Source organism: Gopherus flavomarginatus, chromosome 15, assembly GCF_025201925.1.
Source record: "Gopherus flavomarginatus isolate rGopFla2 chromosome 15, rGopFla2.mat.asm, whole genome shotgun sequence".
In the NCBI taxonomy this organism is placed as follows: domain Eukaryota; kingdom Metazoa; phylum Chordata; order Testudines; family Testudinidae; genus Gopherus; species Gopherus flavomarginatus.
Window position 1 is genome coordinate 29,025,409 of NC_066631.1, and position 25,369 is coordinate 29,050,777.

At 47.2% G+C, this 25,369-nt stretch overlaps 1 protein-coding gene across 3 annotated transcripts in view; it reads left to right on the forward strand.

Moving 5' to 3' along the window:
• WSCD2 (WSC domain containing 2) overlaps positions 1 to 25,369 on the forward strand; it is a 148,068-nt gene that overhangs the window by 50,837 nt on the left and 71,862 nt on the right. The window contains exon 2 of one of the 3 annotated variants that reach the window (XM_050924211.1): positions 7,597 to 8,684. In XM_050924211.1, coding sequence (XP_050780168.1) covers positions 8,303 to 8,684 — 382 coding nt within the window. In that variant the 5' untranslated portion in view covers positions 7,597 to 8,302. Of the gene's footprint in view, positions 1 to 7,596; positions 8,685 to 25,369 lie in introns of those variants that run through there. The other 2 variants (XM_050924213.1, XM_050924212.1) reach the window with 2 other exon arrangements.

Below are 25,369 nucleotides of genomic sequence, written 5' to 3' on the forward strand. Positions count from 1 at the left end.
TCTTTGTGCGAGAGCGGCGACATGGGTGCCATTAGAAACTGAGCATCCTTGGATCACTGAAGGGGGAAGGCTTGTCTGATTTTTGACCCTTTTCAACACCTCCTTCTCCTGTTTATTCTTCCCACCGACTCAGAGCAGGGCAAAGGGGAGAACAGAAGGTCATGCACCAGCCAATCATTTGCAGGTCAGCAAGCTGGGCACCAGCAGAATGAGCAGTGTGTTCGGGCCCATATCCCCTGCCTGCCTAATGGCATGTGGGGCAGATTTTCATATGTGGGCACAATGGTGTATCCCTGAGGATGCATAGGAACGTTGGGTGCCTGCAAGCCACTGCATGGGTGTGCACAGACGAGCCATTACCTGCTTTGTATGCACAGTTCTGTACTCTTTAATTGCCTCTTTGACTTGGGTAGGCAACGGGGAGGCGGATTCTGCCACTGTCATTATCCAGATTGAGTGCTTGTGATTATGTAGCACTCGCCTGACTGGCGAAATAACAGGGGAAATGTTTTATAAGATGGTTCTGGTTCTTGTGACAATGCATTGGCGCAGATAACATCAGAACCAGCTGAATTCATTCATATTAGCCTTCCTCGTGGCATACAGCCATTCTCATCGAAGGGAAATCCTTGGGGCCTGGCCTTTGGAAGGCTGGGAATCGGCTATTTAGAACTCAGCCACTTCCCAGCAACAAAGATGCAATTTACAAAAAGTTAAATTAAGGCAAAGAGGGTTTTCATAGATTTTTTCCATTCGTTTTGACTAGGCCACGATTAACGGTGACATTTTCCCTGCAGCACCTTTGTGACTGAATAGCTGCCGGCTCATTAAATATGAATCTGAATTAGGAGCCAATTGGAAGAATCTGCCTGGGGTTACTGCTGGGGAATTACTGAAGCCCCTTTGACGACTTGGCTGTAAATTTGCTTTTCATTCGTTTGTGGGAGTCTGGCCTGAAGCATGACAGTCTCAAAGGGCTGTGATTAACGGGATGGTGCAAAAGGCTACCCCGGGGATCAGTCTGCATAGGTCTCATTGCCTACCAGGGATGGGAAACTCTTTGCCTCATTTCAAACCCAGCTGAATGTCCAGGCCATTATCGCATTTGTGTCCGGCTTTGGAAAGACGGCGAGGGGAGAGGGGAGAACAGGAGAGGAGAAGGGAAAACCGTTGAAAGACAGACCCTACTGCAGCAGAGTGAATAGCAAATGTGCAGGGAGGGTGGCACAACGGAGTGAAGGGGAAAAGAGTGAAAATGGATGCTATACGTACGGATATGTTGTACACCGGGCAGCTACTGGGGTGTGTCTGTGTGCATATGGTTGTGTGTATATCAGTGTGTGTGTGTGACTGTGTATATTGTGGAGTGAGAAGGTTATTCTATTCTTGCTAGAAAAATTCAGTGGAACTTCCCTAGCAAGCAAATGCCATTAAAAACCAAATGTCGTCACTCTAACTTGTCACCCTTATTACCAGGCATAAAGCTCTTCTAGTTCCGTAACACACCCTGGGGCTGTCAAGGCAGTCAGTAGCACGGCATATGTCTCAGCCCTGCACATGGCTGGCCCATGCCCTCAGAGGCCATGTTGGCCTTGGAAACTTTTATGTTGCAGATACACGGATACAAGTCTCCCTTCCCACCTGCTAATCAGCTCATTCATGAAACTGGCAACCTGCAGCTAACATGCCATTGCCCTTGTAATTCAGATGGTTAATCGCTTTTGGCTACTTACCTGGTCACTTTTTAAAAAGTGTTGACAATTCCTTCCTGACCTCAAGCTGGAAATCAGCTTCTGGCCTGAAGCATGTGGATGGATCACACTTGTGGTTTGTATCCTAGCTAGCATAACTGCAGCGTTTAGTGCTCATACCTGATACCCAGTATGGCCTTTTTATAAAGGCCTCTAATTTTGCTTCCTCAATGAACCATAGCCACAAGCAACAAAATATGGATGCCTGAGTGCCTGGTTACCCCTTGAACAGAGACATAGGCAGTCAAGTATGCTTAGGTGGAATATCCTGCGATACCCCTGACCTGATGCCACCCATCACTAGCACCTACTTTAGAACACAGGGAAATAATCTTCTGAGAGATGCTCTGGGGTGGGGCTGGGGATGAAGATTTTGGGTGCAGAAGGGGGGTGGGTGCAGAAGGGGGCTGGGACCAATGGGGTCTGGAGGGTGGGAGGTGGATCACAGCTGGGGCAAGGGGTTGGGGCATGGGAGGGGGCAGGGTGCAGGCTCTGGGTGCCGCTTACCTCAAGCAGCTCCCAGAAGCAGCGGCATGTCCCGCCTCTGGTTTCTGTGCGGAGGTGTGACCAGCAGCTCTCCATGCTGCCCCATCCACAGGCACCGCTTCCGGCCAAGGGGAGCTGTGGGAGCAGCATGCGGAGCCCCCTGGCTGCCCCTATGTGTAGGAGCTGGAGGAGAGACATGCAGCTGCTTCCGGGAGCCGTAGTGAGCCTGCTTTAGCCCCTCTGTGCTGCCTACCAGACTTTTAACGGCCCAATCAGCGGTGCTGACCGGAGCCGCCAGGGTCCCAGACATTCCGGTTGAAAATCAGACACCTGGCAAATCTAACATCCACATTTACAGTGTGGGACAAGGGACTTAGCAAGTCTGCCTTGTAGCAAAGCAGAAAGAGACAAAACCTTCACTCCAGCAGACGGAGTCAGCCTGCAGAGGGCCCAGCACAAGGCCAATGATAAAACTCCATTTAAATCCATGGCCTGAGATAGGATGCAAGTGATGCATAGACCTTGTGCTGGTTTCTCTGCACAGGGGTTGATACCTCTCCATGAGAGACAGGGAAGTGCTGCAAACATTGGGCCTTGGAGAGTTGCTCCCAGGTGAAATAAATTGGTTTCAGCCATGCCTGTGCCCCCTTTGTGTCTGTCCTGCAGGTGGGTTTCACTAGTATGAAGGTTCCCGTAAAGCGATTTTCAATGCCACCTGGAGAAGCTGAATTTTAAATCCACACAGGAAGTGGTCACACGTGCTCACTCATCTGATCAGGGAACAGGAACAATGCCATGTGACTGATCTGCTCACTCTTAGCTACTCAGGATTGGCTACGTTCAGATAACTGTGAGCAATCTGGGCGGTTTAAAATAAAATGCAAAAAGGACGTGTTCAGTAACAAACACTCGAGAGAAAACTGTGATTTGCTTGGGCACACTCAGCAGAAAAAGTGATCAGTTATCTGTTGTGAGTTATTGGCCTACCCCAAGTCATTAGTGATAAGAGCTCATTCAGATCTGGGGTGAACAGGCTGAGAGCAGCGGATATAAATTGATTAGAGCATTAGAGTTTGCTAATTGCAATGATAATTAGCATAAATCCATGCGCCCGTGCCTGCTGCCTGGCCCTTGGTGTGATGGAGAGGGAATGTGAAGAGGGAAAGACCTGAATGAACAGAACAAAAGGCTGGAAAAGGAAAGAGATCACAGTGGCCTGCTGCCCTGACTCTAAGGGGAGCTCCTGAGACACTCCCGGGAGGCTAGCGCTCAGTTTTGTACCATTGTCCTTCGCGGGAGCAGTTCAGGGTTCATGAGTCTTCTCGCCATGTTTTCTGTCTGCTACTAATTGTCTCATTTGCATCTTACAAATCTTTCTCACCTGGTTGTAAAGGCTGCAAACCCCAGCGAGGAACCCAGAGCTGCAGAGAGAACGTCTGAAGAGGTCTGGAAGGCCTAACTAGAGACACGCAGTAGCCTCTGCATACAGATAGTCTCTCTCTCTCACCCCCAGAAAGGCAAAGGGCTGCAGTGTAATTAGACCTTTCCAAATCACACCGAGTCCTCAGGGTTTTGTGGCTTGATGACGCCATTTCCAGGGGTAATTTTCCTGGCACAAGCTGCCCTTGGGTACATTCCTCTTGCCCACAATAAGAACTTGTCCCTTTTGGGACGTACAGCACAAGAAAGTTGAGATAGTGCCAGATGTGTATGGGGTCCAAACAGATAGTGTGTGGCCAGAGAGGAGCCAGGACAGGGGCTGGAAGAGGCTACTTTCTCGTCAGCATAGAGGTGGTAGCTGAGGCAGCAGAGATACCAAGGCTAAGAGCCAGGCTTTTAGCAAAGTGTAGACCCCATGTGCTGAGCAGCTCGTCTGAAAATCGAGCTGTAAGTGTCGCTGTGGGAGCTGCTGGGAGCAGAGCCAGTTTGAAAATCTGGCCTCGTTTGTGGGGGCTGAGCTCATTTGAAAACCTGACCTCCCGTGGGAGAAAGTGGCTAGGAAAGGTCCCGGGCATTGAAGGAATTCACACAGGTATCTTTGCACAACAGAGCAATAGACACTCAGCTAGAGCAGTTTGACAGGCAGGAGCGGAACAATGACTGGGCTGGCTAATCCTGAGAGGCAGGCTGGTTTTGTGGAGCAACAATCAAGAGAGCCGAGTTCTAGCACTCACTGTGCCTCAGTTTCTTCATCTAATAACACCAACCTATCTGACCGGGATTTATGAGGCTTATACTTGTGATGCCTGTTGAGATTTTCAGATAGCAGGAACCCTGGAAGCGCAAATTGTCTATGGCATGTTACTTTGATTAGGGAGGGAAATATGAATGTAAAATCCATTCTTTTTCTAAGTGCACATAACCAAGGAACATCTGTTTGTTGGAGAGCATTAATTGGAAACAATGACCGTGACCGAACCTCCCTCTGCACTCAGATGTGTGCTCTATTAGGCAGGCTGCAATGAGGAGTTTGTTGCTGATGCTGGATGGCTTTGTGGTGGAGGGGTTTCTGATGGTTGCTTCTCATCTGTCATGCAGAATGGCCTGGAAAATGCAAGAGAACAACCACGTTTAAAGAAAGCTTCATGGGGCTGTCCAGGTCCAGATGTTTTTTGGTCTGGAAATAACCTGTTTCTGGGTTGCATTGGATTAGAAACACCAGGAGAATAGCTGAGCCAGCTACATGTTGGTCCTTAATATTTCTAGTCTTCAATGAAGCTAGGGGCAGAGAGACACATTCAGTAAAGAAATAATGGGTGCAAAGTTATCGGAACTGTAACAAATCCCCCCCTCCCCGGTGTGGGTTCAGGGAAAGCTTTAGGGAGAGGTTTGGGTCACTTCTGCTTTTCAGTGAACTAGCTAGTGCATCCCTACATAGGGCCAACTCTCCAGCTGGTGTAAAGTGCTTTTGCTCCATTGAAGACAAGGCTCCTCAGTGTCATGCAGTAGCAGCAGCTCTGTGCTTTCCCAGATGCACAAGGGAAGACCCATGAAGCACAGACAGCTGTGCAGATTTAGCTCCGCTGAGGATCTGGCCTGATGGCACTGGTCCATTTTGTCAGAACCTCCTGTCTGGAGCCCAGGAGTGAGTATGGTGTTTGCACAAGGAGAAGAAGCCGGGTTGAGCTGTTCAGGTTGCACTCTTCACTCGTGTTCCTACTCCCCTTTTTCTGTGCTCACGCAGTCTGTGTGCATGATCTGCATGCCCCCTATGCAGCACTTAAAACCTGTGTGTGCAAAGAACTTAGCGCAGGTGCTCCACTCTGCCAGGAATTTCACCTATCGATTCCACCTCTAAGCGCATCTTGGGGCTTGTCTTCACGTACAGCGCTGCAGTGGCGCAGCTGCACCAGTGCAGAGTTCTCAGCTGTGCCACTGTAGTGCTTTAGTGAAGACACTACTACGCCATTGGTAGAGCTTCTCCCATCGGTGTAGTTAATCTGCCTCCCTGAGAGGCAGTAGCTGTGACAACGGGAGAAGATCTCCCACCAATATAGCACTGTCTACACCAGGGCTCTTAGGTCGGTATAACTCTGTTGCTCGGGGTGTGGATTTTTCGTGCCCATGAGTAACATAATTCTACTGTTACAGGTCTGGAGTGTAGACCTGACGTTAGTCACAAAAGAACCTGTCCATTCTCTCGGGGATGGTTTTGTCGCCACTTCCTCAACTCTGGTATGGGAAACAGGGAGTCTCTTTTGTCATTATGAGGGAGCTGAACGGGTACCTGTGCGCCGGCACTATGGCTTACAATCGTGTCTGATTTAGCAAGAGAAGGCGAGTCCAGGCTGAGCGATGCTTAGATGGGAGACTTCCAACGAAATCCCAAGGGTCTGCACCACGTGATGATTGGGGTTCAGTGGGTGGGAGTGGGAGTCTGGGACCAATTGAACTGAGCCAGGTTGGATCCAAACAAGATGCAGGCAGGTGCTGTGCAAACTTCTCATTTTAGTTCTGCCAGTACATTTGCAGCCTCCCCCGCCATTGTAGCCCTGGAATGCTCCCTGCACCAGCTCTGCTGATCATGCCCCTCCGTCCTCACCTGCAGCTCCCCTGCTATGCCAGCCAGGAGCTCCTTCCTCCTGGCTCTGCCAACAACCCTCAGTTTTGACTGGGCTCTAGGACACTGGTCTCTGCCATTCTCCTTTGACTCTCTTGTGCAGGAATTCCCCGCTGTGCAGGGAGATTTGCTATGATATGCATAGGACTAGCAGCCTACCAGCTTCATAATGACCTGAGCAAACCAGGCTTGAATTCCAATCTTCAGCCACAAAAGGCTCACACATGTTCTCCAGAGACTGAAAATCAGAGCAGGTTTACAGGATCTTGCCTGTTTCACAGCAACACCTCACGCTGAACCTCAGGCTCAGCTGGAGAGCCCTTACCATCCATTCTGCTCTTAATGAGCACAGTTTAAGTAGGTTTAGTTGTCCCTTTAAGAAGGCAATGTTGGTGAAAATGTAGACAGCTAATCATTCCTCCATGTGGAACCATATGCCAGGCCAACAGGGGGTTTGTAGGAAGGCTAAGACACAAGTGCTTTGAACCCAGTCTCATCGATCGGTTGGCTGGATGTCCTCCGAGGAGTCTGCTTTTACTCACACTGTGACTGGAGTACACGCAGGCAGTTGTTTGGGGATGTGGCTTTCCACACACCGTGGCAGGAAAGCGATGCCAAAGATGCATTTTGTATGAAATGCTGCAATCCTCTGCCAGCTGATTGAAAGAGTTAGCATCTGTAGAGGCTTTGGAGTGGAGGGAAAGGTAATTAATATATAACGCAATGCGAAAAAGGCTGGTCAATAGGCTGGAAGCATCAGAAATCCTGCTCCAAATACTTATATAGGAAAGTGTCAAACATTCTGATCCGATTCTAAGGATTCACATTATTTGGAGACTCTGCAGACAACTTAGTGTCTCTGTGGTATTCATATTTTATTGTGATGAAGTAGGTAAATAGGTAGCTAGAGAGAGAGAGAAAGAGAGTCTCACTATCCTCCACTTGATGGCATCATAACTCATCTGTATGACATAGGCCCTATACTGCTGATAGCTAATAGAGATTCTTCTTTAGCTAGCAGGGACCTGTGGTTTCGTAGCAAGAGAATCTGAGTTCTATCCTGTCTGAATCCAGGAAATTCCAAGAGGCCACAATGTACGACACAGTGGCAACTGTGACATGCCTGGGTTAATTTGAAAATATCCCAGACTGCTAAGCTTCAAAAGGAAAGAAGAGGATTTGTGTTTTATCTTGACTGGGATCTGTCTGGGGGAGGGTGTGCAGCTTCAAATGCTATAAATCTGTCCCTGCTAAAGCCTTCTGAACAGTTTTCTGATTGTCATTCCTTTTGACTTGCAGGTGGAGAATTCTTGTCCTGAGACCGAAATGAATGGAGATTCATTAAACAAAGGGCTCCAGTCAGTATTTCGTACCTGGAGACGCATCCAGGGACCTTTCATTCTTTCACTGAAAGGGAGACGGTTCCATTTCCATTACAGAAATGCCTGCAAGAACCAGCGCTGAGGAGCTGAAAGCAGAGAAAGCCAGTGAGGGGAGCTGTGTCAGCTGATCAGCTTTCAAATCGCCTTCAAACACTCAATTTTCTTAACATGATCCCACCATCAATGGAGTCTCCAGAGCACCCCTTAGGAACATTAACAGGAGAAGAATAAAATGGAGCCAAATGGTACTGAGATTTGCTTCGAGAAATACCTCGTTTTCTTAGCACAAAACGGGAACTGAAAAATAGACTTTCCATCCCCTACCCCAGCCCCTTTGGACTTTACAGAATTCTAAAATATTTTTGTTTGAGTTCAGTATGCAGTCTCGTTCTGCTTTAGTGGCTACTTATTGATCCCAAAATAATACCAGGGGAGAACACTTCAGCAGCTGAACCAGCACAGCGGGACGGCTGACAAAAGGCCATTGTCCTGCCTTTCCCACTTATCTTATATCAGCTGGTTTTGACCCAATCTTGTGCACTTGAAGAGAGAGTTGCAAGACGAGGGTTGCTGTCTTTGCTCTGCCACTTCCCACCCAACACAAGGCGAGGAATGAAGGTGCTATGGCCAAATTATTGGTAAAGTTCCAGCGTTATTTTAGGCGGAAACCCGTGCGCTTCTTCACTCTGATCGCGCTGTACCTGACGGCCGGGAGCCTGGTGTTTCTGCACTCTGGGTTTGCCGGGGAGCCCACCATCTCCGAGAATGACCCCAACCCCCTGGATGGCACCAGCGAAGGGACAGCGTTTCAGTACCTGGGGGTGGTTCAGCTCGGGAGGGGGTTCAAGGAGACCCCGGAGGCTCGGAATTCTGTCCGGAGGTATGGGCCGTGGTTCAAGAGCGTTTCCAAGGATACGCCAGAGAGGAACAAAATGGGGGACTATGGCGGGGCCTGGAGCAGAGCTCTCAAAGGGAGGAAGGTCCGTGAGAAAGAGGAGGACAGAGGTAAGATTCTGATGGGGCTGTGGGAAGAGAGGCTGAATAGCAGTGTATATTCACAGCAGGGAAAAGGCACAGACTCATAGCAAACCTCCTGGGCAAAATCCTGGCCCCGCAGGAATCAAAGGGAGTTTTGTCCTGATATTTGCTCCTCCATCCCCTTGTAGGGCATTTTCTAGGGCCTTAGCCATTCTGGTTTTTGATAATTCACTCAACCCAGCTTCCCCCACTTCCTTTGGGAAATGATGCCTCCAGCCAGGAGAATTTCCACCCCAGATTTTCAGCCTGAGGTTTCTTTTGCTCATTTTAATCCCATAATAAGTCCTAGTCCAAGGGCCTCAGCCCAAAACAATCCGCCTCCCCTGGGGTGTTTATAAGTGGTGCTTGCAAACGCCCAACGAACCCTCAGGGAACTTTCAAGAGAATAATTGCCAAGAGAAGAGAAACACAAGTTGAATCTTAGGTCCAATTTATGTCCCATTTGAATATGCTCTTGTGTCTCCCGCATTGAGCGAGTCTCATTTGCTAGGCACACCTTGAGCCAGATTCTGATCTCCGTTACACTATCCTATGTCTCCATTGGCTTTAGTGGGGTTACTCTCAATGTACATTGGTGTAGCTGAGATTAGCAAGGATCTTCATCTTGCCCTGTATTTTTACTGGCGCCAGCCTGCGGGAACGTTAATCTGAAAACAACCTGAGCTTCTCCCCTGGAGATATGTTGAAATCCACTCATTTTTAATGGTCCCGTGGGATGCCTAATTGAAAGGCTGAGAAAGCCCAAAACCCACACATTCAAGTGAGTTTCTGTTTCCCAAGCGTTCTGTGCATTGGAGCTGATAAGGCAGCACTGCAGTGGATCAGTGATGTTTCTAAGCCAGCCAAAGAGCTTGCACCAAAATCAGCATCCTCAATCTCTATGTCTAGATGAACTATATATCCCTGAGCTGTTCAGCTTTGGTACCATGACGGGGGACCGAGAGGGCACCGGGGACAGACCAACTCCAGTCAGTCCCTCCTAATCCCCTTTTAAACATATATTATCTCAGTTTTAAATGAAACCTGCTACTGATTTTACCCTCAGCTGACAGCGTCTTTTGTGTGGTGACTTATTGTGTGGCTTCTGACGTGCTTATCGTCTCTGAGAACCTAATTTACAGGCCTTGACAGGACAGTTATTTTATGAGGGATGCAGAGCAATCAGAGGTTCTGTTTCTTTACTGAGCAGGGTGGCTTAGCTGGCTTTCTCTATTGCCAGGCATTATTTCCATTCGTGCCAGAGGGTGTCACAGAGAGGCAGCACGTCATCCATTTCTTTAGCAAGAAAAGACATCCTGCATCTTTGTGCTTAACGCTGCTCTGCATGGGTGTTTGCTGCGCGGAGCAGACGGCAAGAGCCAAATAAACTCACAACCTACTTTAGGAGCTACCTGATTTCCTTCGCCTGGTCTGAACATTCCCGCTGCTCTGTGAGGAGTTTCTAAAAGCATCCGTGCCCTCGGTACGAACTGTGAGCTGAATGGATCACCTCGCTCGGGTGCTGTGGTTATAGCGGTCTTGTTGCTTACCCTGAAACATTTACCGGACTCTTAGCCCGGAAAGACACTGACGTGCCTTTGATCATGAAGACATCTTACCAATATTTATTGTTATTAATACTTCTGGTACGCCTCGCGTGCTTAACGTGGGCATTCTGGGTGAACAAGTGGATGCAAATTCCTTCTAAAGTAATGGGAAATTAAAGAACAGCCAATTACATTTTCAGTAGGCTCTCAGATTTGCTGTCTAGATGTCCTGATATACCAACTGTCCTTCTCTCTGTTGGTAAATAACGTACAATATATTGTGGATGGGCTAAAATGCTGTTAATTACCCAGGACAAGCTAATTTAGTAGTTCTTGTTGGTTTTTAAAAGCCCTCAGATGAGTAAATGCAGACAAACGCACTCACTGAGGTGCTCTAAGGTTGCGTGTGTGCGGCTGCATTTTCAGATGCGCTCACTGCATCTGGCTCTCTCTCTTTTGGGTCCTACTCCAGGAGAGTGAGGGCTGTTTGGTACCTGGGAAAATCAGGCCCCAATGGCTCAAGGTGAGCACCCAAAACTAGTGGCCACTTTTGAAAATCCACTCCAGTGTGCCAGAGTTAATGCTTCACACCCGGGATAAGCCTCCCTTTAGAAAATTGCCCTACATATGCTGATGGCATTAAATATCAGACGACAGCAACAGGGTGAGGTGTCAGGAGAGTACCAAATGATGACACAAAGTTACCTGCAATCAGTGTTCCCAGATCTGAAGTTGAACGGGAACGGTACATTTACAAGGCAGTTAGACTCTGCAAATACCCTTTGCCTTGAGTTCTCAATCTACTGTTTTTTCCCCCGTGAAGCACTAACGTGCATCTTTGGTTGAGTGTGAATGCTGTTACAATTTGTTGTCATTAATAAACTGGGCTGGTGAGAAGAAGCAATATAGCATACTGCTACAGTACAGTGCACCTGTGACAGCGGCATAATAGATTGCCTTGGTATTTAGGGAAATAGCTGCAGTATTATCCATTATGGGAACCCAAAATGAAATACGAAATAGCAACAGTAACTACTAATGGTGGGCCCAGCAGCTGATTATATTTTTGAAGATGATTTTTCCATAGCTTTTCCCAGGGAAGGCTTATGTGGACCAGGAGTTATTAATTGCTGGGTGCAGTTCTGTTGCAAAAACACATCGTTAAAAATGTGCCGCGTCCACAGGCAAGACGAGACCTCCTGCAAAACCAGACAAACCCATAGAGAGCCATTAGGATGCTGAGCATGTGAAGGAATGTTGGTAGCATTCACACATCCCCCTGTTGTCAGTGTCTCTCTATCTGTTCCCCAAGATAGTTCTGTGAGCGTCTTGCTTGATTTAGCATTAATGGGCGAGTGTCCTGCAGTTAGCAAAGCTTTTCTCGTCATTTGGAAAACGAGCTCTACTAGCTGAGTTGGTTGGTTACAAGCTGGTAATCTATTCCCAGGCGTTTTTCCTCTAGGTCATATGCTGGCATCTGGCCTATACAAGCTGCGAAAAAGGCTCGGCAACAATTGGCAAACAGATAAAAGGATTTAATTCATTTGCAGCGAATGTTTCGACCAGCTCTGGTAGGGATCAATGGTGGTGGTTCTGGGCTGTGGAGGTGCAAAGGAGGATTGGAAAAGTCATAAAGGAGGTGGGATGTGCAAGATACTCAAGAGGTGTTGGCTTCTCTTAATCTGGTCACAGAATATGATCCCTGTGTATTTGCTTTACCTCTGAGTCTCTGGACATTTTGCAGCATCAGCCCCTTTGTACAGAATCTGAGCATCGAGGGACAATAAATGTTACAGGCCAACTCCAATTAACTTCCACCCTCAGCTCCCAGTGGTGTGGGTGGGAATTGTGGTGTGCAGCAGCCCCTCAGCAAATGCTCTGCATCAAACAGGATTAGGCCTGAAACAATACTCCAAGGTGCTGCATGCTGTGTGTTCGAATGGCTGCAGCAGTGAACCAGCCAGGAACTCACCTCTGCACCATGCAGAAATGATTGTTAATTGGCTGATATTTTGTGATCCCTTTGGAATTCCCCTGCATTTGGTGTTTGCTCTAGAATAATAGCAACTGTCACTCATGCAACAAGGAGCTTGTGTAAAATGTTCACACACAAAGCCACGGCAAAGAGATGACAGAAGCGCACAACTCCCCTCTCAAGCTGGTGCCATTCGCTGAGCATCAGGAGCGATGCCAGGGTTTTTGGCACCCTAGGTGGGCGTCGTTCTGCGCTCCCGGTTGTTGGCAGCAATTCTGCGGCGGGGGGGTCCTTCCGCGCTCCCGGTCTTCGGGGCACTTCGGCGGCGGGTCCCGGAGCGAGTGAAGGACCCGCTGCAGAATTGCCGACGACATCCCAGAGCGCAGAAGGACCCCCCGCCGCCTAATTGCCTCCGAGGTCGGCAAAATGCCGCCCTCCCAAATCCTGGTGCCCTAGGGGACCGCCTAGGTCGCCTAAATGGAAGCGCCGGCCCTGCTGAGCATGCCACCCCCGCTTCCTTTCATCCTGCCAGGTGTGCAGATGGGAATACGATCTCACCCGTGTGCATGGGAATCTGTATATATACCTCCCAGGGACAGTGAGGATGGAGATGACAACATACCTCCAGTTAGTCGGGAGTTCACATTAACATGCCAGATGAGTAACCAGTGAAACATTTAATTTTCCACAGAAGTAACCTTCCTTGGAAATGTTCCACTGAGTATGTATTTCTCAGGGAAGGAGGAGGGAAATGCTGTAATAACTCTGTGGCAAGCTAGGAATTTCACAGCTGTCACTATGCTGTGCACCATGGATCTGCCTCTCAGGTCCTCGGTTTCCAAAATCACATCTGCCAGCTGCTTTAGCTCAAGTTGGCTTGCCATTGGTAATTAGCAGTATAGGGCCTATGAATCACAGTTGAATGGTTCTTATTTAATCTAGTAGAGGACAATGATGCAAATGCTCTCTAGACAGTTCATTGCAATGCTCTGTAGTGTCAGCTAAGTCATTTCAGGTTGCTCCAATCCCCTACTAAATAAGCTTTTCCAAAGCTGGAAAAAAGTAAATTCCCTCCAGCCAAGTGACTTTCATGTCACATAACAGGAGACAGGAAATATAATGCCCAAATAAAAAATCTGCGCTTTCCCCTCCAGCCTTATGGTATTCTTACACTTACAACAGAGGAATCTGTGGAAACCCACTTCTGAAATGCATTTGGTCGTGTTCATTAGATTAATTTGGATTGACACGCAGAGAATCTCTACCAGATGGTTAGTGAGAATCAGCTGTTTGTCACCATAAAAAACCATGCAGCATTCCTGTTCCTGGCCATATGTAATGCGTCCACTGCAATTAACTGCTGATAAAATGGCTTCTAATTCCTCATGATGGAGATGAGGATTGACGCAGGGAGATGCTATCGTTATCAATGCACATTGGTGTTGGCCATGAGCAAAAAGAGTTGGACTCCACGCTTGCGTCAGTGACTTCTAGAACAGGAGCTACTTTGTGTGCAGAGGGAAAGCAGATGCTGTTACCACTTAGTTTATACCTTAGTTCCCAGAAAGCGACCGGCCCAAATTGTATTCAAAAGAATCTTCAAGTTCAGTAAATCCAGTTCATCTGTAAGGAACCTCTGCCGGCTTTCTGCTAAATCACCAGTAGAGAAACAGCCCAATCAGAGACGGGGCTGCGTGTGAGACATAGGGAGACTTTGGGGCTGTATTCACTACATTCTCTGGCAAAGCCTCATCTGCATAAGTTTCCCTGCATTTTGAAGCGCGGATATTGTACATACTACTGTATTTATTAGCACTTGCCTTGTTTGTTTGTTTTATAATGGAACTAGAAGATTTGGTTACTCAGGACAAAAAATCAAACTGCACGGGACTCAGTGCTCAGACCAGGTATAAGCAGCTATGGCTATAATTAACAAGAGTAAGCCAGCGAGGCCTGAGTGAGAGGCTTGTGAACAAACAGAGCCTGAACGAGATCAGAGTAGACCAAATAGAGACAATAGGGCAGATTCACCAGTGTGGACTGGCAGTAACAACACCCTACCCAGGGCCTTCACAGCATGAAACTGATATAAGGGAGGACAGAGCTGGGCCCGGTGTGTGTGCCCATGCTCCCTTCTTAATCAAGGTCCTATTGCCTAACCTGCGAGCGCTCCTTCTTTCCAGCTTGGGTTGACATACCTGTGCTGGCCTTGATCACAGCATCGCAATGCACAGTGGCATGGACTAGCTGCCCAAGTACGAGCCTCGGGTATGGGATGGGATTCTGCTGAAACTGTTAGCCCACACTGCTGTTTTCAGGGTGCGAGCTTGGTCAAAGTTAGCGTGTGTGCCTCTATCCAAGCTGGAAAGGACACCTCCAGTGGCAGTGTGGACATCCTGCTAGTCTTCAAGTATGTTAAATGTTGTCACAAGGAGGAGGGAGAGAAATTGTTCTTAACCTCTGAGGATAGGACAAGAAGCAATGGGCTTAAATTGCAGCAAGAGAGGTTTAGGTTGGACATTAGGAAAACTTCCTAACTGTCCAGGTGGTTAAGCACTGGAATAAATTGCCTAGGGAGGTTGTGGAATCTCCATCACTGGAGATTTTTAAGAGCAGGTTAGACAGACACCTGTCAGGAATGGTCTAGATAATACTTAGTCCTGCCTTCAGTGCAGGGGACTGGACTAGATGACCTCTTGATAGGGTGACCAGATGTCCTGATTTTATAAGGACAATCCCGATTTTTGAGCCTTTTTCTTATATAGGCTCCTATTACCCCCAACCCCTTGTCCCGATTTTTCACATTTGCTGTCTGGCCACCCTACCTCTCGAGGTCCCTTTGAGTCCTATGATTCTAAGCTTCCTTTGTGCCCTCCACTGAGAATGCGTCCCTCTGTTCTTCAGCCATTCACTGCCCAGCTGTGCGGCTTTTCAGAGAAACGAGCTGTGTTCCTGTGATGTATGTCGCAGTCTGAGTGTCCGAGCATGTGCTCTCCTGCGAGCACTCGGATTGTCTCTTTGCTGTGTCTGTTTGGCATTTGGGGGGTGGTTGGGTGGGGGCTAGTTGCTTGTGATGTTTGAGAGCTTGGACTCGGTGATCTGGTGATCCCTTCTGGCCTTAAGCCCTATGCCTTCCTAACACGCTCTCGGCAAAAGTCACCGCTGAGCAGAGGTGACAGCACAAGGCCTAGGCTTCACCTCAGACCAATTTTGTAGGATTATGCAGTGCCTAGTCCTTTTGTGGACCTCCCCACAGAGATGAATTTCCCCAGCTGTGAATTGCTGATGACACTAACCACGACCTTAGGAAAGGAGAAACGCCCTTAACAAGCTGGCTAAACGCACCCCCAGCGTATGTCCCCGGGCTGTAACTTGATGACACTCCTGCTAAAATCACAAATACCAGTCCAATCCATCCTCCTGCCCCATTGCTGGAGGCTTTCTGCTACCCAAGAGCCGTCGGGCGCAATCCTAGTAGCATTGCATGCAGCAATTAGTGTGTAAACCCTTTAGAACAGAACTGTATTTAGGCTGGAGAAACTGTGCATGCCAAACATGACAGGTCTTTGATCTGCAGCCTTCAGGATAAGGGTAGCTATTTATTTTAATGGCACCCTAAAGCTAAGCCCTGAGAAATTGTTTCATCCTGCTTTTAACTAACAGTTAATGCCCAGTGAGAATGTGGAGGAGCAGACGCAGACGCCAGCGCAGGCGAATGACTTCTGCCAGCTCCAGTAGAGCTACAGGCAGTAGGCTCTTGCTCTGCAGTGCAGGCCTTGGCAGCATCCACACCTTGCACTTCCCTAGCATCAGCTGTCTGGGGATCTCAAAGTACTTTGTAAACATTAGTGAACTAGCCCCATGATCCTTCCCAGAGGTAATGGAATATCATGAACCCCATTATACAGGTGGGGAAAGTGAGGCATAGAGAGGTTAAGTGACCAATCCAGAGCCACACTGCAAGTCAGTAGCAGAGCTGAGATTGGAACAAATGAATCTTGCTGCCCAGCCCCCAGTGCTCTAACCGCTAACCTGCACACCTCCCCCAGAGCAGAGTATGCAAGTCAGCAACCTTGACTCATACAGTTTCGCTTCTTCTTTCAGTCACTACATTACTCTACTTCCTGGGTGTGGTTATAGAACCCAGGAGTCCTGACTGCAGGTCCCCCGCTCTAACCACTAGGAACCCTTTCCATTCCCAGTGCCAGCATCCCTAGGCCAAGAGAACTGTCTGACTCAGCTGTAGTCAATCCCACTGAACGCATTCCTGGACATGGCGACTTTGTTTTAGCGGAGATGGTGTCATGTGTTGTTATGTCCAGATGCCAAGTAGCTAGGCCAGAGCCTCAAAGCTATTTAGGTGCCTCCTTCCCCATGGGAGTTAGGCACCCAAATAGCTTTGAGAATCTGGGCCGAAAAGCCTTGCCTGCTGCAAGCCCTTCCTTGGAGCAGCAGAAAAGCTTCTAGGGGCAGCAGCCAGATAGGAAGAGCCTGGGGGGTTGAGACTCCACCTCGCAATACAAGTGACAGCAGGCGGTCAGGTTCACCTTCGGCCCTGAGGAGAGCACGGGAGCATATCAAAGCCTGAGTGAGACCATGTGCTGCTTCAGCTGGGCTGCAAAAATTACCAGGCTCAGGGTGACCAGACAACAAATGTGAAAAATCGGGACAGGGGTTGGGGGGTAATAGGAGCCTATATAAGAAAAAGATTCAAAAATTGGGACTGTTCCTATAAAATCGGGACATCTGGTCACCCTTACCAGGCTGGCTATTGGTGTGAGGGGAGGGTTTTACTCTGGGCTTGGTATTGTAAATCAAAGGGCCCTCTAAGTCACCGTCCCCATGCAGAGAGGCTTTCAATATCCATCACTAACCGCCAACATAGCTGTTCCCTCCAGGTAATCAATGACTCTCTGGGGCAGGCAGAGGAGCATCTTGTGGAGCGCAGGCTCTCTCCATGTCAGCCCCTCAGATCCTTGTATTATGGGATGTAACCCAGGTGGTGGCACCATGGAGAGTTATTCCAGGCAGATGAAAATCACCGTATAGGTATTGTTATTTGTATTACAGTCACATTCTCAAAGGGACTGGAAGTGAACGAGAGCTGGATGCTACCTTTGCTTTTTAATCCCTTCTTCTGCAAATCCATAGTGAGGCTCCTAAATAAGTGAGCAGGACCCATATATGCTGAGCCCCCACAGCTCCCCCTGAAGACAAAGGGGCCCTAATACAAGGGTCCCTGGTCCCAGTTCTCTGTTGGCCTAATTCAGTTGACTTCAAGGGAATTACACCAGCAGGGAATTTGATCCTCAAGTTTGAAGTGCTTGGTCAATGATCACACCCACGGAAGTTAGGATCGATCTATGGACCATTCGAACAGGCTAAAAAGGGCAACGTTCACAACGGTGTAATAATTATTCTGTGCTCGTAAAGCACAGGTGCACACTTTGGGTCACTTTTTATTTCAGAGGAGATCCCATGACAATCAAGCTTGTTCTTGTGATCGCCTCTTCTTCAATCTTCCTACCAAGGACTGTACCCACGGAGATCTTTCTGTTCCTTTGAAAAGCTAGCTGCAGCGCATCCACTCTTCACTGAATAATGAACATCCCTACAGTGCAAAGCAAAATGCCATTTTCCGTGGGTGCTGGAGATGGATGGAAACAGCAGCAGGATTTTGTGCAAGTGATAAGATATGCAAAGACTGTGGTTCCAACTAAGAACAACTCTGTAAAGTTCTGATCAACTAGATGAGTCTCTTTTTTGGCTTCCTTGACTGAACAGATGTCTACGCCCAGCCAATCGTGGCCACTGGAGGTGGGACTCCAAGCATTGGCAAAGCCAGCTCTCATGTCTGGCCACATGCAAAAAGACATTGGCCCTGATTCTACGCTGCATGATCAGCTGCTATATTTCACTGCAGAGGTGGCTGCATTTCAGTGTATTTGCTGCATGGCCTGTAAAGTGCTTTGGGATTCTTTGGGATGGAAGGCACAATCTAAACAAAACAACATTTACTATGAATATTGCCATTGTATTTAAAATGCTTAAGCCACTTAACTACTAACGAAGCCATCAGATGAGAAGGAAGTAGGAGGAACGTGATTTAATACATATTTGCTGGATGGTTGTTTTCCAGCAAGTCAACATGGTCCAAATTCACTTCTGTTCCATTGACATCGGTAGAGTTACACCAGGTCTGAATTCGTCCAAATGCATTATTTATCAGGATTATCTCATAGTAGCTGTGTTATTAACTCTTCGCTTCTGCTATTCCAACTGGACTCTACTATGCTCATCATGCCCCTCTTAGCCCCTCATTAACTCATTATCCTTGCATTTCCCTAATTATTCAGTAGTCTTCCTAATCAGTTGTAGTTCATCTATGTCAAGAGCAGTGTACTAAACATAACGCACATCAGTCACTGGCCCATTAAAAATTACTGGAGTAATCCAATATCAGTTGGATTTATCATGAACAAAATTAGTTGACCTTCTGAAACCTGTTCAGCATTGTGGAAATGCCAAGTTATGCTGAAAATAATTGGAAGCAATGAGCTATGACTATTCTGTGGTTAACGTTATCAGAGCACATTTCCATCAATCTTCCTCCCGTCTTCTCCTCTTCCTCCAAAAGTCTTTTAAGGGGTCTAAGAGGATCCAACAACCTTTAACTGTTCGAGTTGAACCCAAAAAACCAAGCACAGTCGGTATTGTCCATGGGATGCACTGTGGTTTGGATGGCACCCATTCAGTGGGATGTGGAGAGTACGGATTTTGGCTTAGGTAGCTGTGATGGCTGCAGACTCCAAGCAGGAGCTGAAGAATGTTATTCGTCAGGAGCATGGGATGGCTTGGTATTAGCAAGTTCCATTGCTGCTGCATCTGATACCGAGGTGATGGATTTGGTGTATGGATCTAGACAGATAAAGAAAGAGAGAATGAAAGGCCCAAATAGTTATAATTGTGCATTGCAACGTACAGATTGCTTTCCAAGCCAGAGTGACCCATAATGAAGCTGTTCTGTGGGTCTGGTCCGATGCCTACTGAAGTCAATAAGAATACATGCTTGGTGCATGCGAATGATGGGGTCAAATCACTACAGAAGTACACAGGAACACAGGCAAAGAGGTCAGATAATTCAGTTCATAAATGTAGCAAGCTCCATCTTCAGACTTCTTAGGGTGTGTACTTCCACTGCTCCCATTGGCAGGGGAGGCTCCAGGCACCAGCACGCCAAGCGCGTGCTTGGGGCTGCAAGCCACAGGCGGCTCTCTGCCGGTCTCTGCGAGGGCGGCAGGCAGGTTGCCTTCAGCGGCATGCCTGCAGAGGGTCCACTGGTCCCGCGGCTTTGGCGGACCTCCCCCGCAGGTGTGCCGCCGAATCCGCGGGATGGGGGACCTCCCGCAGGCAAGCCGCCGAAGGCAGCCTGCCTGCTGTGCTTGGGGCGGCAAAATACCTAGAGCAGCCCCTGCCCATTGGGGAAAAATGTAGAAAAAGAACCAGGTCCCCCTTCTGTGATTTGCCCCCAGTTGGCTCTACATTCTACGGGCCAGAGCCAGTCCATTAACTAAGTTATACTAATTTTCACCCTCTGAGGCTCTAGTCCGATGGGTCTGTTGTCTGTGACACTATGCTTCGAGCGCCTCAGGACTGGGGCTCGATTTGGATCAGTAAAATCAGAGTAACTCCAGTGAAGACAGCACTGGTTTAAAACCAGTCTGAGATCAGACATAGGCTTCTTGACTTTTCATTTGCCCTGTGAATCATCCCAGTTACCCCTGGCAGCCAATAAATACATGAATACTATCATTAATTGGCCAGATTCTCATCTCAGTATCACGGGAACAAATCCAGAGTAATTCCACTGCTGTCAAATTGATTCTAACAACCTGCCTGGACTTGGGATAATCTCACCACAGCAGGATTCCTATGTCAAAGATACAGCTGGGACTTGGAGGAGGTTGTTGAGTCTAGGCTATAAGCAAGGTCAAGGGCTCCACTTGAAAGGAGACACTGAAAGCAACCTGTATTTGTTTGTGTGTCTTTAAATCCCAGTGCTTGTGGACACATCTCTGCTGATGGAAAACTAGCGCACCTGGTCACCTGAGGCTAACAGGTTTGTTCTAGGTCTAGGACCAAGATGGGGCTCTGACACCATCGCCGTGCAGTAAGGGGTAAATAAACAAACACAGAGATAAAAGGGACTTGACCCCTGTAGGATTCGGGAACGTGTTTTAAAGAAACCATTTGACTTTGACACATTCAAGAGTAAATCAGAGATACTTTCAGAGTCACATGCCTCAGGCGATTCCTGTCCTAATCAGTAAACTGCACATCTCCCATCAAAACAGATTAATAAATGTTACATTAACAGATTACCAAATAGCTGACTACACCCAGCACTTGGGAAATAGCTTTTTTACTTCCTTTAAAAAAAAAAACTGGCACAAGAAATGACTGTAGGCTCAGTTCACTGAACAAACATGTCATGTGACTCTCATCTGCAATGTATCTTTACAGCAGAGCATGTATTTTGTCTCTGCTTAGAAAAGAAAAGGTGAAGGCAATGAGAATTATGTTGGCCACACTTATTAGTGGTGATACAATACCCCAGCCAAAGCATCTAGCGTGGATGCCTGCCTGCTTTAATTTTGACTGGCTTGGGTAACTGGTGCACTGAGTACCACTGCTAGTGAGCTTCCCTAGTCTTCAACAATATTCACGTTCAGAATCAGAGCTGGCTGAATAGTGCAATATATTTCCCCTGACTTTTCCTCTGAATGTTTAAATGAATCCACCCCAGCCACATTCGCCCTGTTCTGTGTACTCCTTCCCAGTCCCACGAACAATTGAGACAGTGAGTTTTGCTGCCATGAAAGTGTGTGGGAAACAGTTGTCAAGTTTGCATGCTTGGCTGTTCCTGGAAACCTAATTTCTCAGGTGTGCATGTTAGCACACAACTCATCCAATCAGGGAACAGAAAAAATACACGTGACTTTTCTGACCAGTCACAACCAAGATGCATCAAATCAGGGACCATAAGCAATGTATGTGACTTGATTTATCTGACCAGTCATGACTAGCCAACATGACTAGCTTATAGGGTGCATATTGAATACCATCAGAAGCCTGTTCATAATCAATCCACAGAGTTTTCAAAATGTTAGATCACTTCCAATAATGAATATGTTTAAGGCGATTCTTATTTGCTTGCAGATCACTTCGAAAAAGTCTAAATTTGTCCAATAAACCATTTCTTATGAATTATGTATTCAACTCTATCCCCATCCACTGACACGTTCCACAAGTACTATTCTTTTTAAAGGCACACTAGATTTTTTTTCATGCTGTTTCTCCCCACATGGCCTCATTACGGGGCAGAGTTAAGGTTGTTTGGGTGCATTAAATGGGCTTTCCTTAACATGCTTGGATTTCTTGCACTCTAAATGTCCTGAGTTTGTAATACTTAGTTCTGAGACTATTTCAACATCCTTGGCACATGTTCACGCTGACTTTACGGATACATACTTTTAACCTTTTCACACTATCTTAATCTCATCTTTGTCTGAGGATAGAAAAAAATACTTTAGTGCTGTATGGTCATGACTCAGACCACTATGGTAACAACATCACCAGCTGTAGGGTCCATTCTTGTAGGATACTGTGTCTTTTAAATATAAAAAATGTTGGGGGGTGAGAACCCTTCTTTGAAAAGCTTTCTAAGGGGTGTTTGAATTGCAACCTGCGGTGTAACTCACCTTAGAGACACACAGGACCAGATGCTGACCTGCAGTCAAGGAGAAATAACTGCATCTCAGGAACAGAGCAGAAAGGTTCCTTTAAGGCAGTACCTTCACAGTCTCCTGATACTGGGACCTTTCTGGCATCGCCATAGCAGTTCTGATGCAAGTGCGATTTTGAAAATATCATTCCTTCACCTAGGCTGGCCTGATTCTGAACCTACTGGCAATTTACATGATTGAGTGCAATATTTGTAGATTCCAAGGCCAGAAGGGACCACTGTGGTCATCCCATCTGATCTCCTGTGTAACACAGGTGAGAGAACTGCCCCAAAAGAGTTCCCAGAGTAGATCTTTTAGAAGAACATCCAGTCTTGATTTTAAAATGACCAGTGATGGAGAATCCACTATGACCCTTGGTAAATTGTTCCAATGGTTCATTACTCTCACCATTAAAAATGAATGCCATATTAAAGTCTATTTTCTCCCCCCATACTTTGGACATGAAATGTGGTTTTCTATCTACGCCATCTCAGGACTAGACAAATTTACATATCAGTCATTAAAACGTTTTATTCCTTTCAAATAAAAGTTGCTCTTTCAATTCCATCCATTATAATTAGACCAAGATCTGGGACAATCTGGTACAAATTATTGGTACCTTTCCATAAAATATATTGATTCGCTAACCTTGGGAAAGTAAAGTTTTGTGAAATACAGCAATAAAATAAAAATGGAGAGCAAAAATAGCATTTCTTTGAAGTGTTTGCAGGTGCCAGGTCTCTTACAGATTTCTCCACAGCCAGTTCAGGCCTAACATAAGATTGACACTATCACTTCTACAGTGACTCAAAGCAATGCTTTCCCCAAGCAGCTTTCAACAGTTCCAACAATACCGGAAACAGGAGAAGCTACCTGAATGCAGTCTGTATCCAGTGTTCATTACACCCAGGGCCCTGTCTATGTATGTGGGAGCACTGCTGTTCATCTCAGAAGGCAGAGGTCATGCTGTGATAGTGCCGGCCTATTTCACTCTGCCTTTCGACAGGAGAGATGGGGTAGCGACAGAAAATACACTTCAGGCAGGTCTGAGAAATCCCTCGTTGAGGATATACAAATCTATGACCCAGCTCTAGCAGCTCTATATGAGCTCCCCGAGGCTGCAATGACTGTGTTCGGGAACTGCGTATTGTCCCATCAGCCATTTCGAGCAGCTTTCCCCATGACACCGTGCCGTGAACAAGTGGCTCACATTGAAATGCTCGGAGTTGGCGGAATGCAGCATTGTGGCTGCAATGAAACTGTATCGTGACAGGTTCAGCATGCAGCACTCATGGATGCCAGAAAGATGAGGCGAAGGCACCAAGGTCTCTGCTGAGCTTCAAGCCAAATGGTAATTGTCCCAGTGGTGCAGCCTCATTTTCTCTCCTGTTAAATTAGCTCAGTGTCATTTTTGTCCCTGCTTTGCAGACTTTTCCCCCAAATTACTGTTATTGTAACTATAATTTCCTATGGACGGAACCAAAATTAACTCCTGCTCAGTTCTTCAGCTGCATAAAAATGCATGACAGAAAGAAAGACACATGGCTAGAGATATGGAGGTGACCAGACCTCGTCCAAGCTAGCTGCCTTATTCTTTTTAAAAGAGAGTACGTTCTGACTGACTTCCTGGCTCAGCGGATTTGTATTCGTATAAGAAGGTTTGAGTGTGACCGTGGTCTGTAATGATCAGAAGCTATTACCCAGTCAGTTTGCTGACCCAGGGGAAAGGAGTTGTCTTATGTCCATTAAGTTCCTCATAGGCAGATGACCACAAAATTTTCCCCCTCATTTGGTACGAAATAGGCCCGGTCTCATCAGAGAAGTCAAGGACTTGAATGGGCCATTCAGACTGAAATCCACCCTTTCCCCATGGTCAGAAATTAGTATATTAGGAGGACAGCGTGGGTGAAAGCTTGCTTTGTTGATGTACCTTTTCGGTGAACAAACAGAGGATCTCAGTCTGACAACCCGTTCCCTTTCTCCAGACCAGCATGCACCAGACAAAGGAGAAAGCTATCCCGTGTGCACCTATAGTGGGATGAGGTTTGTGTTGACCTCACTGCCAAATAAAAAACATCTGCAGGCCCAGCTTTCTATTTTTGCTAATAGCAGCTGCTTGCACAGTTATTTGATTCATGAACAGGTTTCAAATGCAAATCGACAACTCTCTAGAGGAAAGAAAAGGGAAACACACAAAACTTGGGTAACTGCGAGAGGTACTGCCTCTCCCACTGAAAGGCAGCATAGAGAGATTTCATGGAATCAGACAAAGGGCATCCGCTGAGGACCTGAAAGCCCTTTCTTTCCTGGCCTGGCGTTAAAGAGCAGTACTTTCAGAATAAGCAGAAACATGTTTCATTAGACAGTAGGTAGTTGGTGTGTGGACTTCCTGGCGAAGGAGTTTGTCAAAGCTGATCTGGTTAATTTCAAGACCACCCTAAATGTTTTCAGCTCCTGTGTGCAGCATGATCATGTGTTTGATCCCTGGCACACTTCACAGCAGATGGGGTGTGGAAGCCAGGATACAATTCACCTGCTCCTGCCCCCCAAGAAAACAACCACCAACACAGCACTGGACATCGTCAGATACACTAGCTTTTTTTGTTGTTGTTGTTGCTGTGCCCTGGCATGCTGGATATTGGTCATTGTTGAGGCAAGACCACATGCACATACGGTATCTCTTCCGCTCCTATATTAAAGGCCTTTTTGACACATACTACCCTGTAGATCTTAGTGAAGAATTGAGAAGTAGAACAGAAAGGACTTGAGTTTAATCCCTTTTGTAGGGAAAATAAAACCTCCTCAGTGTAAGGCTACCACATCTTGTCCACTATCTGTATTGATTCTTCTTCTGCTTTAAGTACCTCTCCTAGACGGCTTGCAGCTCTCTGCACCATCGTGTCTGAGGTGCGTTATACTCAGACCTCTCTCCCATGTGCACTTAAGCCACATTAAGCTCTACACCTTAGATTCCTTCAGACTCCATTATTCCTTCGCCAGAGGCCTAGTCAGTGGGGGGAATGACTGACATTTGTCAGGAGTCTGATGGCGGCACAGACATTAGGCACTACACTATATGCTAGTTTGCATGCCGAGCAGTCTGGCTTGTCACTGAAGCACCTGCACGGATGTTGCCTGTGAGCTACCCGGGCGCCTAGATGCTGGGCCTCCTCCAAAGCAGGCCATGTTTTATTGTCAGGGGTGACCAGCACTGACAGATTATCACTTTTCATGTAGGGGCAGCATGGTCCAGTGGAGGGGCACTGGGTTGGAAGTCAGGACACCTGGCATGACCCTTGGGCAAATGGCTTCACTTCATTTTCCCCTCCTGTTCTGCATCTTGTCTCTTCCAAATGTAAGCTCTTT